The 18,910-nt window shown below is 42.5% G+C and overlaps 1 protein-coding gene across 1 annotated transcript in view; it reads right to left on the minus strand.

The window, feature by feature from the left end:
- Positions 1–18,910, minus strand: part of LOC117739037 (calcium-binding mitochondrial carrier protein Aralar2) — a 42,697-nt gene that overhangs the window by 13,029 nt on the left and 10,758 nt on the right. Inside the window, 10 exon segments of the mRNA XM_034545295.1 lie at positions 461–541; positions 849–901; positions 2,898–2,943; positions 2,945–3,034; positions 3,036–3,058; positions 4,193–4,277; positions 6,775–6,859; positions 7,822–7,915; positions 12,518–12,656; positions 14,762–14,908. Coding sequence (XP_034401186.1) covers positions 461–541; positions 849–901; positions 2,898–2,943; positions 2,945–3,034; positions 3,036–3,058; positions 4,193–4,277; positions 6,775–6,859; positions 7,822–7,915; positions 12,518–12,656; positions 14,762–14,908 — 843 coding nt within the window.

The following is an 18,910-nucleotide window of genomic DNA, read 5'->3' on the forward strand; positions in this document are numbered from 1 at the left end:
GCGAGCAAACAGGTCATGTGCTCTTGTGTGTAGTTTCGTATTGCGTGTCTTGTGTGTTCTTGCTTGTGTGACTTTGTATTAATGCATGCGCATTTCCTGATCCACGCTCCATTCCAGTTTGTAGCGGTGATGAACCATAACGTATTAAGTATGAAGTATTCACATTGAGAACCAAACACCATACTTGTAACGTTTACTTTCAAATATGAAAGTTGCTGTTTAATAAATACTGAGAGTAACGCGATGCGTTTGACAAAGGGATTTTAAACAGGCATGTTAATATCTTTTTTTTCATTCCCCTTCTATATTTTAAAAGTTAATGGGATGAAGAAAAAAAATGCCCTGAATTATAAGAGTCAAAAGTGAACCGGTCATAAATTCTGTCCAGGTTGTTACCTCTGACCTAGTTTTACACTTTACTAGCAAATAAGTTCTCATGACAAAATGTAAGAGGACTTACACATCCACCGGCCAGGAGCTCAGCTCCGAATGGCACTTTTCCATCTTTCTGTCTGGTCTTTCCTCGCACAAAGTCATTCACCTGGAAACACAAAGGTTACAATATTAGGCAGTGGATTTTTTTGAAGCGTATATGGTAGAACATGATATAAATATGAAGTCAATACATTGTTAACAATATTTTACGTAGGACCTAACAATTTAGAAAGTTAACAGAATAAATCAGGTTATGTGCATGTTAAGTTTTCACAATATATTTCTGTGTTATATGTGTCAAATCTAATTATATAAATCCATTAAGAAGATTAAAGCAATGTAGGAACATCATGGATATCCGTCTTTGTGAATGTGCATCCGTGTCTCTGTGTGCTTTCTTTGCAGTGACTTACTGTGAGCTTTATGGCTTTCTCGGGCGCCACACCCAGTAGCTGTGGTACAAGACCTATCATTAGAAAATGACGAGATGATTAGAAAAAAAGAGTGCTGTGGTACCCCTACTCACTCACACACATACGCATACATACATACACATATACCACTTCCACACACTCCACATGTGTGGCTTCCCAATGCATGCGTCTGACCCGGCAAGATCCTCCAGACGCTAATGAAATCTATTGATGTGGAGTGTGGGGACATCAGAGTATAGCAACGAGAGAGAGAGAGAGAGAGAGAGAGAGAGAGGAAGAAAGGGTAAGAGAGGATGAAGAGAGAGAAACTGCCTCCCAGAATAGAAAAAAGGGCAGAGTATAAAACAAACCAACCAAAAGTTTATGCAGACCTCAATTACAACCCAGGGCAGGATAAAAATAAACAAAATAATCACAACAGAGCACAATGAAACTTGGCCCCCTACCCAGCCCGAAGGCCAGCGGCACGCACACGCACACACACACCACACACACACACACACACACACACACACACACACACACACACACCACACACACACACACACACACACACACACCCTCCAAGTTACAAACACAGTTAATGATCTACAGTAGTGTGTGTGTAGTGAGGCCACACACACACAATCATACACATCATTAGGAAGTTGGCGAAAGGATCTGATGCCTGGACCTCATAAACATGCAAACCAAAATAATTTTTGAATTCTTTTGACATACTATCTTCAAGACAAACTATACATGACTCAACGTGGGACAAATACAATAAAATACACATTTATTTTGGCTAAACCATCGAGAGAGACAGGAGTCAAAATGCTCCTGTCTCTCTCGTACTGTTTTGTTCATGGGTCCCTGCATTATGTTGCATAAGTAACTGTGACAATATATTTTCTTCCCTCAGCAGATTTTTTCCCGAGGTTTTCAGTGAAGGCACTTTCAACTTATATTACATAACTACAGTTTGTCTGTCAGGATACCTGTCTGGCCATCTATCTGGAGCCAGACCTGTCTGTCTCTGTGTCTCTGAAGCCATTGCACTGTTGATGGCCTTTGTGTATCCCTCAGAAATTCAAGCATTCAAGTTTCCTCTCGGGAGCCGGTGCTGTCAATCAGAATCAAGGGATTTTAAAAGGGCCCTGCCGCTGTTCCAGAGGGACCGTTTTTCAATCCATCTTCAATCCGACCCCGACAATACCGACACAGACACCCTAACCCCAGTTTCTGAAGACAGGGCAGGTAGTCATTAGGGATGTCATGCCCTGGTATGTGCGTACCTGAAGGCCCAAGCAGTCGCCTGCATGTCCGTGTGTGCATGCCTGCATACTTGTGCACCTGCTCATTGTCTGCGTCCGTATGAGTGTGTAAGTCCAGACATGCGACATCACCACATCGTGACACAGGCCTAAAGGTATGTGGCCTTGCGTCTGACGTTCATTGTCCTACTCTTAAAGTCCCCAGCCAGCCGGAATCACTTCAAAGGAGACAGGTCAGCAGAGAGGTGACTCACACAGTCCTCCTGTCCACCCTACACTTTTCTTCTCGCTCTTCCTTCTCTTCACTTTAATTGGTCCCTACTACTCACTAGTTCTTCTTTCTTCTCTCACATCTCAGCCCTTTTTTGTTTTTTCAAACCCCCTTTTTTTTGGGGTTGACTGCCCGTGAGTTCTTTTTCCTGAAAGTTGTCCTGTAAATACAACTTGGATTTCTTTTAAACCGTTGGTACATTGCTCTCTTGCATAACCACGGTAAGTAGCATGATCTTGGAAATACTTTTATTGAGAGTGCTTTCCCACATGCTGAAAAAAAAGATCCGGAAGGTACAAGTGATGCATTACACTGATTGGATAATAGCACGTATAAGCTACAGTATGCTGCTGCACTATTATTGCAGGATAAATGCGGCACACATTCCTCAAAAGATGAGATCAACTGCAGCAATTTGCATCAACTACTAACAGTATGTGGATTATTTGACATTACACATTGAAACGTGTGAGGTTTAAATCTGTCTCTGTGCATACTGACCTCTGTAAAGGCCGAACACGCTCTCGTAGCGGACCACCTTCTTGAAAACAATCAAAGCTGTTCTTGTACATGAGCTCTCCCACCAGGGAGCCACTGCTCCTCTGGTTCTGCATGCGTGTCTTCACCAGATCAATGGGGGTACACTGCTGTGGCACCCACAGCTGCAGGGAATAATACCATTATGTAGACACTGAGTTCATGGCTATAACGTTTTGTTTATTTAAATATCCATCATCACCTAAGTGATGTATTGTCCATGACCATGCCACCATTGTCTTCCCCTTAACTTATCCAGCAACTGCCTCCCACCCATTTGCCTACATCTTTGTGTTTTGCATGTGAAGACAACAATTAAAAATAAACAAAGAATTAAGAAAACATTGAAAAATGCGACAGACATGATTGTGTCGTTATTTGATGAAAATCACTCAAAGTTTCCTTTTCTGTTGAAACTATTAATAATGACCTGTGTGAAGTGCAACTAAAGATGTACGATTTGTCCCGTTAAGAAAGTTTGGTATTAAAAATGGCAAGTCTTGTACGAACAAAACCGTACGTTTTAACGATTTAGATATGAATATGATGTTTTACTTAGCTTTGCTAAACACCAATGAAGATAGGTGAGTAAATAATGTCTTTGTGATTTGTGTGACCCTGTAAGAGGAAGAAAAGGAAAAGGCGGAGGAGGAAGGTGAAGTCAGTGGAGGTAATGTTAAGAAAGACGCCAAAGTGTTTTGAGTCCCAGTGTCTTCAGCCCGTCAGACGGACACAAACAAAAAGAACCGACCAAGGCGACAGACTTAATTAGAGAGAGACTGAGAGAGAAGAAGGGATGGTAGGACCCATACCTCCTTATTAAGCTGTCTCCATTGGGATAGAAGGAGGAGGAGAAGGGAGGAATGAAGGAAGGGAGTGAGGAGGAGGAGTCGAAAAACAGTGGGGAGTCTGAAGACAAACCAAGGCCGAGGCCCCACCCTTCACCCCCACCCTCTCTTCTGATCACCCACACAGGTACAAAAGAATCCACAGAGGAGAGTTTTCCCCATGCCACGCAGAGAGGTCGAGAGACAGGACAGAGCGAGGCAGAGGGATGGCAAAGAGCAGGGAAGAGAGAGAGGGAGCACTTCTCTTTAAGCAGGGGAGCAACCATTGCTCTTGTTAGCAAGGGATAGGGCAATAGAGGGGCCATTGTCCTCTCTCTCTGTCACCCTTTTCTTATGAGGACAGACAGAGGGCGTGGGGCAGGTAGGGGGGGGTTGAATGTATGCAAAGAGCCAATAGGGCGTGACTCTTACCCCCTGCCACTGAGCCAAGGGTGAACCTGTAGGCCGACTCTGCCACCTGGACGAGGACGGGGCGGGAGACGTCACTGCCCAACTGCTGCTCACACAGCGGGAAAGAGACGATGAAGACATTAGGGCAGCAGGGCAGACAATTAATTCATAACAGTGAGACATGACACGAGACAACCGACTGCTTTCGGACAATCATTTCTTTCCACCAATGCACATGCACTTGAATAATGTTTCTTAGAAAACGTTGCATGCCACATATCTTATTCCACCTCCTTGCAAGCTTAATTACCAGCTATTAAATCAATCATTTGTCACACCTGCTGTATAGTGTTTGGACAGCAAGTCCCAATTTCATGATGGACCCTGGTACATAGCATAATGGGTCAATTAATAAAACTATGCGGACCAGAAAGAGAGTGGAAAGCTACCTCATTACAAGACGATGTAAATGTTGTTATTGGTGAGGTAATGCACAAATAAACAAGTAGTCATAATATACGAAAATGTTTTAATATGCACTCAAGATGTTGAGTATTTGATTATGATAAACCTGTAGTATAATATTAATACAAACATTAGGGCTGTAGTTAATGATCATTTTCCTAAACAATGAATGTGTTAATTATTTTGGTTAATTTTCTAGACTATATAATGTCAGAGGGAAATGTCCACCATTATTTCCCACAGCTCAAGATGATGGCCTCACAATGCTTTTCAATTTACTGTGACAACAACAAAAAAGCTGAAAACTAGACAGGGATTTCTACTTAATAATTTGTTAAAATAATAATTAATTATACAAATTGACAAATTGATTCAGCTAATCAACTAATCATTTCAGGGATTACATACAATAACTGATGAAAGCAAACACAAAGCCCTGTACAAGCAATACATTTTTTATTCCTCACTTTAATAAGAAAATTCAGCACACATAACTAAGCTTGTCTACACTGGTGTGTAATGATATATTACATTACATTTCATTTTAGCTGACACTCTTATCCAAAGCAACTTACAATCATGTTACATTCATACACCGTAGACACAGCTACAGGGAACAACTCAGAGTTAAGTGTCTTGCTCAAGGACACATCGATGAGGGAGGGGGATTGAACCGCCAACCCCCTGATTGAAAGACGGACCTGCTAACCACTTGACACACAGTCGCCTCATATATAAATAATGTATGTAATGTGTAAGAGGAGCAATCAACTGGTGATCTTAATACAACCATGTGATCATCACCATGACATGCAAATAGCAGAAGAGTGCTAGTAGCCAGACAGTAACATTGCCCCCCCCCCCCCCCCCCCCCCCCCCCCCCCTCCCCCACCTGAGGTACCTGTTGCCTTGTCTGGTATGCCCAGCACTGGCCTCTCGACCCTGGGGAGAGTGGGGAGTGGGGTGTTGTAAGTAGGTGCATTTATGTGTGTGTGTATGTGTGTGTGAGAGGGGGATGGGGGTCTCTAGAACAGGTCCACCTGTCAGAGTAAACTCTCACCCCCTTCTACAATTCATCCCCATAGGTTTTCTTAGTGTCCAAATGTCTCCTTTATACACAAAACTTCTCCACCTCAGCCATCCTCTCTGGTACAACTCAGCAATACTAACTGTCAAGATGTTTGAGGGAGAAGAGGGGAAGAAGTTACCAGGACATAAGAGAGAAAAGGCCAACCGACACACATGTAGAGTAATAAGAGAGAGGGAGAAAAAAGTAGATGAAAAAAGGAAATAGAGAGAAGCAGCAAAAGATGAGGAGAGAGCTCCAGCTAGCTGGCGGCCAGCCCCTGAGGCCAAACCACAAGGGCCCTAAAGTGGCTCATTGTGGTGGGACTGGCGTCTGTGTAGTGCTGGGGCCCCTTTGCTTTCTCCCCTTTGGCCCCCGCCTGCTCCAATATGGCCTGGCCAAGCCTTCTCTGTAGTGCTGGAACCCACCAGGCAACACAACTCTGACCAGCCAAAGATGGAAAACAGTGCTCTGCTCATCTGTTTGGCTGCCCTTCATCCTCTTCTTCATTACAAATTGCTCTTGTTAGCTGCTGCGAACTCTGTTCACATCAATCTTTTGCGTCGTGAACCATATTTGAAGTTCACGAGGCCTCGATGATTGGCTCTTGTCTTTATTTTCTTGGATTTGTGAGTTTTTCTTTATGTTTTTTTTTAGACACATGTCAGGAAGAAGACTGACTCTCAAGAAAGTCTCTTTAGCTTTAAGTCTGTGATGGGAGGTTACTTGAACACAACTTGGTCTGAACCTTGGTATGAACCTTTGGAAATGAGAAGGAATGACAAACACTGGTTTTGAGGGCAAACTTTCTACTTTATTTCTGACTAAACTTGTCTGTGTTTCTTGTATTTCTTTCTTCTTTTACCGACATGTAACTCTAAAACAATGTCTCAATGAATGAATTGTGCAATTCATCCAACATAACAAATCAATGGGGGATTAATTACTTGTGAACAGGAGATATCATTATCCTTAATTATAAATCTTATTCTTCTGACATCAAGAAAAAGAAAAAGAGCCGCCAGTGTGGAAGAGGAAACCAAACACATCAACAAGTCTTCATATTCTGTACCTGTCTCTGGACCTCAGCCAAGTTGTAGGGAAGGGCGCCTTCCTCCAGCGGAGCGATCCTCTCAATGTCCACTAAACCAACACATCTGATGAAGAGAGAGAATGGAGAGAGTGAGAGTGAGAGGTATAATATTTCATCAATGCATCATCAAGTCCATGACCTTTAGAAGCACGATCTGTCAGTCTGAAGTTACGTGACGTTTACGGATACTTCGCCATCGTTCCATGTGAATATTGTGGCATTAAAAAACCGAGGCCTGTGCTTGGCATGATTGAGTAAGACAACCGATTTATAGGACCTGACAACTCCCACTCCTTTATCCCGTCATCCAAGTATAACAAAGATATGTAACCTTTGGATGTAAAACTACTGCCTTGCTTGAGTCTTTCCATGCATCTCTATGCGGTCCCAGATTTCACAGGCTGAGGGAATATTGAGGCTATTATCTCTCGCATCTCCAATCAAGGGGAGGGGAGAGGGCTATTAAAGTATCCCATTGCCCAGAAATAATAATCAGGTGGCGTCTCAGGCCGGGGTTAGGAATTACGAGAGCACTGGTTGGGCCGCGAGGCAGACGCAAAGGAAGTGGGGGAATGTGAAACTCATACAGTTGTGTGTGCCACGGATCATAGGGGCTGGAATTGCCCTTTTTTAAAGAGAAATGGGAGTTTGGATTGGTTTTGGACTGAAAGAGGATTCTCTGGCTCTGACGTAGTCATGGCTGATTCTTTTGAATCCTTTGCAGAGAAGTTTGAGGAGGTAGAAAGTGCTCGTTTCTCTGAGGTATGGACCCTGGCACTTAAGGTGCACTTTGGGGGGCAACTGTGGGATGGACTGTCCCACCACAACTCCCTGGCTAAATGACTTAAGTTTGAACTCAGTTGTGAGATGCTATTCCTCCATTACAGCTGTCACACAGCTAGAATATTCTGAACTTATTTGCTTGTTGTCAGTGACAAGATAAAAAATTAACAAAACACGGTCATATTATCAAAATCGCTAATGTGTGTGTGTGTGTGTGTGTGTGTGTGTGTGTGTGTGTCTTACCCACGGGGCTCTGACAGGTCAGCCAGCTGAAAGAGGATGTTGACCTCCATGGGTGTCACCTGACCAAACCTCTGAGCTGCGACAATGAACTCCTCTACAATAAAGACAGATATCTATTTATCTATTGAAAGCAGCACACGTTAAGATACAGACCAACATTTGCAAAAATGCAAACATAAAAATATCTAATTTGCAAACCCATGTTTCCAACTGCTAATCTGTTTTTAAGGCCTTTTGGCAGCAAACTCAGCAGATATTCCAACAACCGAGAGGACTTTCTCCTCAGCCACAGTCTCTGGCTTGATCTGGGGAATCCCCAGGTATTTCCAGGCCAGATGGGATTTATATTATTCCTCCAGTGTGTTCTGGGTCTGGGGACCTTCACAGCGAGGCACTCAGGGAGCCTCATGATCAGATCACTGATCAACTTAAACCAGCCTCTTTTCAATGCGAAGGAGCCGCAAACTCTGAGCTCCTTCTGAATATTTAAACTCACAGATACGGACTCAGAGCTCATGACCACCGGTACAGGAGCAAAGATTGATAGGTAACTCAGGAGCCTCAGTCACCACGGGAGAACAAGGGTACAACATCCGCAAGACTGTGAACGGGGAGACCCATCTGGCTGTCCATCTCAGGCTCCATTATCCATACCCTCACTAGCAAACTTATATCTACTTATATCAACTACTTAAGTAAAGATAGCAATTATTTCTTAACTCAAAGCAGGAAATTGTCCGTCATCCGGATCTAAGCTCAGAGTGCAGTTAAGCGAGGACTGGATGGCTGTGAGCAACAGCCCTGGGTACTCTATTTTGATCCAGCAGCTTCCATGCAAGTGTGAATAGCTGGTCCACTGTTTCCAACAAGAATACAGAATGTGTATTGCTTCTCATAAAGGCGCAATAAAAGAGATTTTATAATTCCAGATTATTTTTTGTTTAGGATCAAGATATTGCTGTGGCATAGGAACTTAATTAATTCATAGTTACACAACAACACTTGATTTGTCAGGGCTTTGGTTTAAAGCAATAGAGCACATTTGGCTTGGAGTAAACAAAATGTTACATTTATTACCTATCTGCAGTCGGTACGTTCATTTTGTCATGATATTTTTAATGAGCTGGGTGATTTTTTTTAATAAGTCCAAAATATGTAGAACTGAGATGAATGAATCACTTAAAGCCACAATCTGTGATCACAAACAAGAGTTTCTTGCGAGTGACATCTCTTTTATTCTTATCTGATTCATAATTACATTGAACCATTCATGATACTGCATCATTGACTCAGTAACATCAATTGATATTATGTTAACATACAATGCACCAACATAATACGTGTAATAAGTGTGCAATTTGCAAATGTACTGCTTAAAGGGAAAATAATTCCAGTTGCATACATTGTCGGATCTTCAAGTCCTTTTTTCTTCATTTTCCCCAAAGGTGCCTGATAAACACCTACATCAGTTATTGATTTTCTGCGTTTTCCAAAAACAAATCACGTGCATGCTACTTTGAATCAAAGGTCAGGTCAATGGTCATTAGAACACTGGATAATGCCCCTAAGTAAAATGTTGCATTTTGTGATGTTATTTGTGCTCTTGGGACTGCAGGTGAAGAGGAGGAAGGTAAACATATATTGCTAACGTGCAGGACCTATTGCTAGAAGACGTTTTAAATGTTTTTATTTTTTCATGTTAATTTTTCCCTGACGCTCTGTCACTCGGTATGTGACCTGATTGGAACGTACAAGTGAGAAGTGTCAAGCATGTTGAATTAATCATCAGAAAACTGAATAGAACATGTGGCCGTGGAGAGTTATGGACTTCAAGAGTTCTTCTGAGGCAGCTTTAGTATTCCGTAACTTAAGACCGGATCTATTGTTGGTGGAATAAAGAACAGGTTGACTGTAGGCTGGCTTACAGTGGAGGAGTCAGCATTGTTTGACCTGCTTTATTCAAAGGAGCAGCAGGCTGGGGTTGTGACAAAGTCGTCCTACACTGGAGCCATTCACCCCGCCAAGGCTCAGCTTACCCCTGAGGTATGTTCTCTTTCTCACACACGCACACACACACACACACACACACACACAACACACACACACACACACGCACACACACACACACACACACACACACACACACACACACAACACACACACACACACACACACACACATACACACACACACACACACACACACACGCACACCTGACTGACCTCTATACCCATTTATGATTACCTGCCTCTCTGTGAAGTGGTATAGTCCACAGAGTACTAAATGATAAGCAGATTCCCACATAATTGCTTTGTCTAGTTCCTTGATAGTATATATGTAAGTTATAAACCTGTGCAGCAGTCAGCTGAACAAAAATCACCCACTCCCCTCTATAAACCTAATATTCAGTAAATAAAATCAGTGTTGGCATTGCTACTGAGATTCCATCTTGAAACCTAACAACTTAAGAGCACTTAAAAAGAGAGATTGTTCAATGTAAACTCTCTAAAGCATCCTTTGGTAAAACAATAGCTGTTTGTTGTTAATGAGTGCCTGATGGAGTATTATATTATGAATTGTGAATTATACAGTACTTTTACAGAGCACGTTACAAATTGGTTAAAAAAAGAGAAGAAACACACAAACACCTAAAACATAAAAGAAAAAACAATGAAATGTTATTACAGAAAAGCAAGTAAAAACATTAACTGATTCGCTCTGAACACAAAGGACAGTTGAGGCTGATAGGAAATGGAATTAGCTTTGCAGGTACTTGGTCATAAACAAAAGTATCAACATTACATTTAGATCTGATAATGGCACTTTATGAAAAGTCAGGGGAAGTTGTTAAAATTCATCCTGAGGAATACATTAATGTTTCACTAGATCTCTATCCAACAGTTGTTTAGACATTTGAAACTACAAAATGTCAAATTGTTGGTGGCGCTAGACAGAAAGTTCGGCCATTACCAAAGTTTAGGCTTCATCATCGAGTGACAGCGAATGTCTGTAAACAATTTCCTGGCATCTGGAATGAAACAAATCTGATATAAAAAACAACCTGAGTTTGTGACATGGTCAAGAAACCCTAGTAAAGAAATCCGATGAGTGCAATCTTTATTTGAGAACAATCATTGGTGTGGTGTCAAATGACCTTCAGAAGTGGACTGGCTCACATATCATCAGTTCTGGCACTATGTAGTCGAGATGGATTTAAAGTATTATGTCTGATTTTAACCTGTTCACAAAGATGCACGGTCATTATTTGCCATGTAGTGTGCACTTCTGGCTCAATAAAAATGGTGTTCTGTAAAAGTCTCCTGTGCACGTACGCACACAAAGGCTCACGCACATGTGTGCACTCGCTGTTGTGTAGGCGTTAAGCACTATAATGGCGTCCCCGAGGCAAACAGTGGCCTTGTTGCACATACGGAATAAATCAGGATTACTACGCATGTGTGCATGCTTGGCTGTGTTAATGCATCTGAATGCTTGTGTGTATGTGAGAAATGTTTGAAATTGGGCGGTGCAAAATACACACACACTTGATACATGCGGGTGTGCGTACAGTATGTGTGTGTTGGCCGACCAGCGCTACATGGGTCCGAGCACTTGCAGTCCCAGAGGATGCCATAATGACTCAGGGAGTGGAGGGTTGATGGGTGGTGGCTGTGGAGGTCTGGTTTGCTACGGGCCACCACAGGTCGAGCCAAGCCCAGCCTCGGTGTACCCATGGTGGGAACAGCTTGGGAGCATATGGGTTCTTGCTTTGGGTCGGCTATGGTCCACACCCCTGATAAGGCTTCAGATAGCATCATACGGCTACACTAGTGGCCCTGGGCCATGGGGAGAGAGGTCAGAATGGACGACCAGAGCAGGAGAGGGGGAGTCAGAAAGAAAGAGAGCGAGAAAGGTAGAGAGACAGAAAAAGCTAACTGGGCTTTTTGCCAAATACTGAGGAAAGGAATGAGAGACAGCAAGTGGGAAGGAAGCAAGAGCGATAACGATTTAAAGAAACTAACCATGGGAGTCAGAGAGGAATAGAGAAAATAAAATAGGGCTCTCGGATCAATACCACATTTCCATCACCTTGTAGCTTTACAACTTTGCTCTTCAGTAATTTAAATGATAGAGTAAAGAACAATCATATACTATAGTCGTAACTATCTAACGTGGACACTGATCTACAGGGTGAGACAGCACCTCATCCTGAAAAGTGCATGACTTTTAACAAATAAAGCGTTCCTCATTTTTTTGAATCGTTGAAAATCTCATTAGCAAACAAAACCCCCCCCAAGACAAAAAAGCAGTGGTCCTCAGATAAGTGCCAGGATGTCTCAGAGACGAGACGGGCTCCATCAGGGATTGTGGGTATGCAGTACGTGTGCTGGGTCAGATCCAGCGTGCCCATTTAAATGCCACCGGGAAGGAAGAAAACCAAACACAAACAAGTTTCCACCCTCAAAGCACACACAGACGTAAATACATTATCTGGAAAACGATACTGCCTGAAGTGTAGGACTGCAACAGTTTGTGCATCTGAGAACAAACAGAACACGCTCACATTTGTCTTGTGAGTGTGTGTCCTGTATGTCAGAGAACCTCATTAAATGTGAGTGCATATATACTCATGCACGGGCATCTGATTTTGTTAGTGCATGAGCCTTTTTGTGTGTTTTTTTTTCTCCCTGTGTACCTTTGGTGACTTCCACATCCCGGCGGTGGCCCGCCAGAGTGCTGTAGATCTTTCTCATCAGCTCCATGTTGTTGAGAAGCGAGTTGAAGCCGTTGAAGTATGAAAAGCTGACCTGGTGAGAGGTTGTGCCACCCGCAACCTGGACAAGGATGGAGACACGTATTGAATTAAACATGTAATGAAATCTTACAACAACCCACATTGACAAACACAATCACGCCACACTCAAAACAGAATGAATGCACCTAGATATTAAGATTATGTGTTAGAACGGAAGAAAGGCACAAAAACATCACACGTGAAAAGGAAACCGGTGGTTAATCGTCAACGTTCCTCTTCACCATGCCGCCACGGGTAAAAGTAAACCTGTCTCAACCGCTACACTTTTCCATCACACAACGAACACTCTTAGGGAGTTTAATTAACTTTCTTTTATGAGGTGGAGGAAGTGATTAAAGAACAGAAAATAAAAAGGTAACGGATTAAAAATAGACGCTGGGCTCTTGAGGACATTCCAGACTGCACACAAACTCTTTTAATGTGAACCAGCTTCCCATCTTTATCAAATCAGGCTCTTAAACGCTGAGAGGAGCAGCTCAAACTGCTGTCCGTTTAGAAACGCTGCATTTCAGTGCATCTTATACATGTTGTTGTTGCTGTTTTGGGTAGCGTAGGCCAGAGTATCACAGTGTTGAGGTTCATGCAACAGAAAAGGCCGAGCTTCCTTTCACTAGATGGCACTGTTTGCTTTACAGACACATTCAGTAAGGTCGCTTTCAGCTCGCTATGTTTGCAGCAAGGGGGGGAAGCGCTGGCTTGGGTGAAACTGGCCCTAACAGAGAGACACTTTTGTATCTGTTCATATCTATGAGGCCATAGGCATGGATCTTCCACGATAGCCAACACAGAGGCCTTCACAGAGGGGGAGAAGAGAACAATATTTGGGTGAAAAGAGTGTGGCGCTGATCATTTGCCATCTTGGTGAGTGAATTAAAAGGTTGCCGTTTCACTGTTTGTGTTCTGCTATAATACCGCCTTTAATGTGTCTGCAGTGTTTATGGGGTTTTTGATGTGTGTGTGTGTGTGTCTGTGTGTGTGTGTGTGTGTGTGTGTGTGTGTGTGTGTGTGTGTGAGAGAATTTACTAACAGCACACCAAGATGTCTGGTCGGTGAGGTAAACACAGCGGAGAAAATGACAGAGTCTACAAGGTGTTTATGAAATCGGGGCAAGACATGGACACAGACGCGAGACTTGCACACGCTCAACAAAAACAGCTACACATTTAAAGAAAAGACAAGACACAAAAGAAGACAAACATCTCAGAGTTCAAAACAGAGTACAGTAGGCAAAGATGATGGACTGTAAAGCTCCAGTCTCCATCTATCTCTGTCTCTATCTTCCTATTCGGCTTGCCTGCTTGGCTTTGACACTGCCAGAGAGGTTGACTTAATGACATGTTGGGAGAGAGACAGAGACACGGGGGAGGGAGGGAGAGAAAGAGTGTGCGGTTGGAGAGAGGGAAGAAGAAAGAAAAATGAAGGGAGGGGGGAAAAAAAAGAGAGAGGACAGATGAGAGGTGACAGAAAAAGGTAAAGAGGAAGAGGACGAAATGAGCGATGGACAGCTGGAGGGAGAGAGAAAGCCACGCTGTTTGGTTGTGGGGTGTGAGAGAAAGAAATGAACACAGAGAAGAGAAGAGACAAGAAAGAGGAAGTGAGATGGAAGAAAACAGTCTTGCTTTTAACCCTTTTAATGGAGAATAGAGTAATGTTAGGTTGACTGCCTTCCTAGTTGGCATCGGCAACTGAATCAGTGGCAAACATTGCGTCTAAAGTAATTATATGTACAAGCACTCGTTAACATTGTGTTTGTTTCTGGCATTCCAACGTGTGCATCAATTTACGTTTGGCCATTCAAAGGTTGGGTTGAAAATAAATAAATAAAATGTTTTATAGCACACCATCCCTAACACATTATGACAATAGATGTATCATGATTAAAAAAAAATAACAGCTGTGATGTGACATTAAATTAGCCCAGTCTTGCAATTACCAAATGTAATATTTCATTACTTAGGTGGCTGCCGAATAAAGTCTACATTATTTGTACAATAAAGACACAGTATCATTACTGCAGGTGAACAGCAGTGAGCGATCTCACTATTTTTAACCAGCCCTACTTTGGCTCTCGGGGACCACAGTAAAATAAATGGAAGGGAACCGCAGAGCCAAACAAAAACCCACCGCCACGAGGCATTCCTCCACGAAGGATGTGAGCATGTGCGGCCGGATGGTGACCATGATGTCCCTGAAGTCCAGGGCTGAGATGGAGCCACTGTGGGCTTGGTCCCGCTGGATAAAAGCCTGCCGCGCATGTTCCAGCTGCATCTCCTGTGGAAGGGGGGGGTGGTGTTAGATCATACAGTAATGCATATTATTGGACACATATGCGGGTTATACACCTTTTTAAGTTGTCTTCATAAATTAAAAATCCACATAAACTCACATCGTATAAACACATGTGGCATAAAAACACAGCATTTGCTTTGATGGGCCCCCTGGCGCCATCTCTCCCTCTCAGTTACAGGGGAGCCCTCGTTTGGCCATGCTTTCACGCTCACCTTCTCTCCCAACAGCCGCTTGCCTACTGTGAGGTGTCGCCTACTGTGAGGTGTGAGCTTTTCACAACCTCCCAAAATCCCCATTAAACCACTTGAGGGAGAAACATACAAACATACAAACACACACAGACACACACACACACACACACACACACACACACACACACAAACACACAAACACACATAGATGTGCACACACGGCAAGACAGCTAATCATCTCACTGCTCACTTTGTCTCTTTTGCGCACACATGCACACACACACACACACACACACACACACACACACACACACACACACCACACATACACACATACGCACAGAGGTCCACAGGGACAACAGCGGTGGTGGTGGGGACAAGTCCCACAAGGCCTTTGAAATTAGCAGCCATTATCGGTACCTGCAACCACAAGTCTACGGAGAGGCTGGGAACAAATCACTGCCAGCGTCACTTCCTCTATCTTACAACAAGAAACTTGGTTACAGCAAAAGACATGCAGGGATATCAGAACAATAATAATCCACAACGATTGCAGTGTATCATGGTCTTTGGGTAAAAAAATAAATGAAAGTCTTATTCTTCTCCTATTCATGAGGTTTCTGACATATTGAGACACATTACCAACAAACTGAATGACCAATTCAAGCTTTTTTTTTATTAATGTGTTAAACTGAAACTAAGCCGTTCTGTATTTTGCAATTTTCACACAAATATGAAGAGCTGAAACAATTATTCCATTAATGGATCGAAAGAAGATTTCTAACTATGTCCCCTTTTCCCAGATGGTGTGCCTGTCTTTTGATTCTGCAATAGGGCACTGAATAAGAATCAATATGCATAGGTCAATGTGCATGTCCATTGTAATGGGAATTTTTCACTAATTTTTGGTTATTTATAGACCAAATGATTAATCAATTAATTGAAAAAAGAATCAGTGGATTAACTGAAAATTAAAATAATCATTAGTAGCAGCTCTACATGCATTAAATGCAAGACTATTAAATTATTTTCCCATTTAACAAGCCATTTTACTTAATATTAAGTCAATTCATGACAAATAGGAACACGTATAAAGAAAAGAAATAGGTAAAACTTAAGTGCATATGCAGATTCATTAAGAAAATGTTTGTTATCACATTTGTTGAAGCAAGTAGTTTTACAATAAGTTCAATTAATAATATGTCCAAGAAGAATGGACATCCTTTTTTCAAGCCACATGTCGGATCAAAAAGTGTTGAAGCGGGACTCTTTGAATCTTGAACATGCATGGCATTATTCAATTGGATTGATTCAGATGTTATTGTTATAAATGGAACTCAGGGGTAATACCACAACACAAAACCCTATGAGGCCTCGACTTATTGTTGTGTTGAGTTTGAGTGATATTTCACTGACAGCTTAACTGATCGAACTCTACATTTGCAGCACCCAAGAGAAACGACGGGGGAAGAGTGACATTAAGACAAAGCTGAGTGGAGACCGAAGGGGAGTAAGAATAGACATTGTAACAAAAGACTCAGATTGGCAAAACCAGCAAATGTAGCAGCCATGTGTCAGTATCACCTATGAGCACCGCAGGGGCTCCGGAGAGTGTATAGTGAGTGCAAGGCAATGAAACGAAGAGAGATTGACACATGTAAACACTCCCATGGTAAATAAGGTGAGATATGTTGATGTCGCAATCCAGAGTGTCACGACTCACTTCTTCGGTCAGTTGTGAGTAGGTCAAAACACTTTGGTGTGGGAATAAACTGGGAAGAGGAAAGGGAAGAGAAGAGCTGAATATTTCAAGATAAAAGACAAAAGAAAAGTGAAGAACACAATGTTTTGCGTGCATATGCAAATATAAGGAAGAGCATTTATCTTTGTCTTTGTGTTCGTCAGTAAATGACAACAACAAAGAAATGTGATCCTGTTTCTCTGGACCAGTCGAAACTCGAAAACCACACACCAACCACATAGAGCAATAACACAACTGTGGCCCCGGGGATGGAGTAGCTCATATTCTCAGCCTCTTAAAACTGTAACTTGTTGCAACTGTATGTGTGTTTCAGGGACATGGTTTTTATTTGGGAGAGGAATGAATGAGGCAGGCAGCCAACAAAAGTGAGGCATTTGCAGTTGCTTTAATTGTCCTTGGATGAAAATAAAAACACATGAGAACCCACCTCTGTTTGTTTTCAATGGCTCCTTTCTTTCCCCTCCTCTCATCAAAACAATAGAAATGAGTGCAGCAGGATTGGTATCTCTCTTTTCCAATCGCTGCTTCTTATCAGCACAGGGCTAAAGCAATACAAGGAGAAGCTTAAGCACAAATGTCCATTTACATGTGCCAGTCGGCCCTCTATAGTGATGTTAAGAGCTGGAGTTGGAGTCAAACATAATTGGGACTTTTAAAATCTGAACAATGCCAAAAAAACAAGTGCTGAGGAAAGAAGTGGGATATGTGGTGTCCCCCCCATGTAAATCAAGCCCTTTACTTGCCAGGATCTATAATATGGGCTACTAGTATGTGCCACTTCTCTGGACATCTATAATGCCATTGCCAGAGACGACACCACGCCGACAGTGCGAGCTGAGCCTTGGCCAGCGTCCACGCGTGAGACGTGAAAAATGCATGTAATTGGTGAGAATCTCTGGCTTCCATCAAGACAGTAATTGGCCAGAGAGAGCCCTTGTGAGAAATATGCGGCGCAAAACGTTTTCCCCCGATAATCCCATCTTGTGAGCATCTGGCAGTGGCGTGGTTACAATGGCAGAAAAACACAATAAACACACATGCATGTACGGCAGGAAGGGGAGGAAATAAAGGATGGGAACATTCTTGGTGGGGGAAGCCGGGTGTTTTATAAAAATAAAATAACTGTAAAATATTCAGAATAGTGTGTGTGTGTGTGTGTGTGTGTGTGTGTGTGTGTGTGTGAGAGAGAGATAGAGAGAGTCATTGTGTGGTTTTCACAACTCTCTGATAACTTTTATAGCTGCACAAACTCTTTTTTTCCGACTGACATTTACGAATGCTTTGTCTGTTAACAGAAGTCGCGTTGGGTAGTCGTGGAATCACAATCACAAAGTATGTAGTAATTGCACACGTTTAAATTCTGGTTCAGGAAATGTTGTTGTACCCTGTCATCAGTCACTGGAGTTGGTGATAACACATTTTTACCTGCACCTAAGCCCTGTAACGGAAGTAAGCAATACGCCACCACAGTGGTATCAATGTGTCTTATTCATTTGACACACTTACATAGAACCCGAGGAAGCATTAGACCTCTCAAAATAATAGTAATGTAATACTTTATCATATTATAAAAAAATGTTCATGAATTTTTGGAGACCAAGTGAAAAAAGATGAAAAGCAGGACAATATTTAAATTTGAATTTTAAAATCCCTGCAACAACATGAAATTCACTTTTTGTGCCGCCTTTTATTGAGGTATGAATCAAAAGCAATGAGAAATTATCAAATAGCATTTGCAGGAAAAAGTGCATTTTCATATTGAGCAACGAGTGTGCTGCTGTGAGGAGCTGGAAACCACTGGGTGACTGACTCGGAGAGGACTGGGCACGCTGTCAATGCAAAGTACAGCGTCTCCTGGCCACAGCGCCACAGACTTGTACGCATGCACACTCACACACACACACACACACACACACACACACACACACACACGCACACACAAACAAGCACACAAACATAAACATAAAACACAGATACACAACGCTTGCATGCCACTGCTCACACATATAGGGTGAAGCAGATAAGTAAGAT

The sequence above is a fragment of the Cyclopterus lumpus genome, chromosome 11, assembly GCF_009769545.1.
Source record: "Cyclopterus lumpus isolate fCycLum1 chromosome 11, fCycLum1.pri, whole genome shotgun sequence".
In the NCBI taxonomy this organism is placed as follows: domain Eukaryota; kingdom Metazoa; phylum Chordata; class Actinopteri; order Perciformes; family Cyclopteridae; genus Cyclopterus; species Cyclopterus lumpus.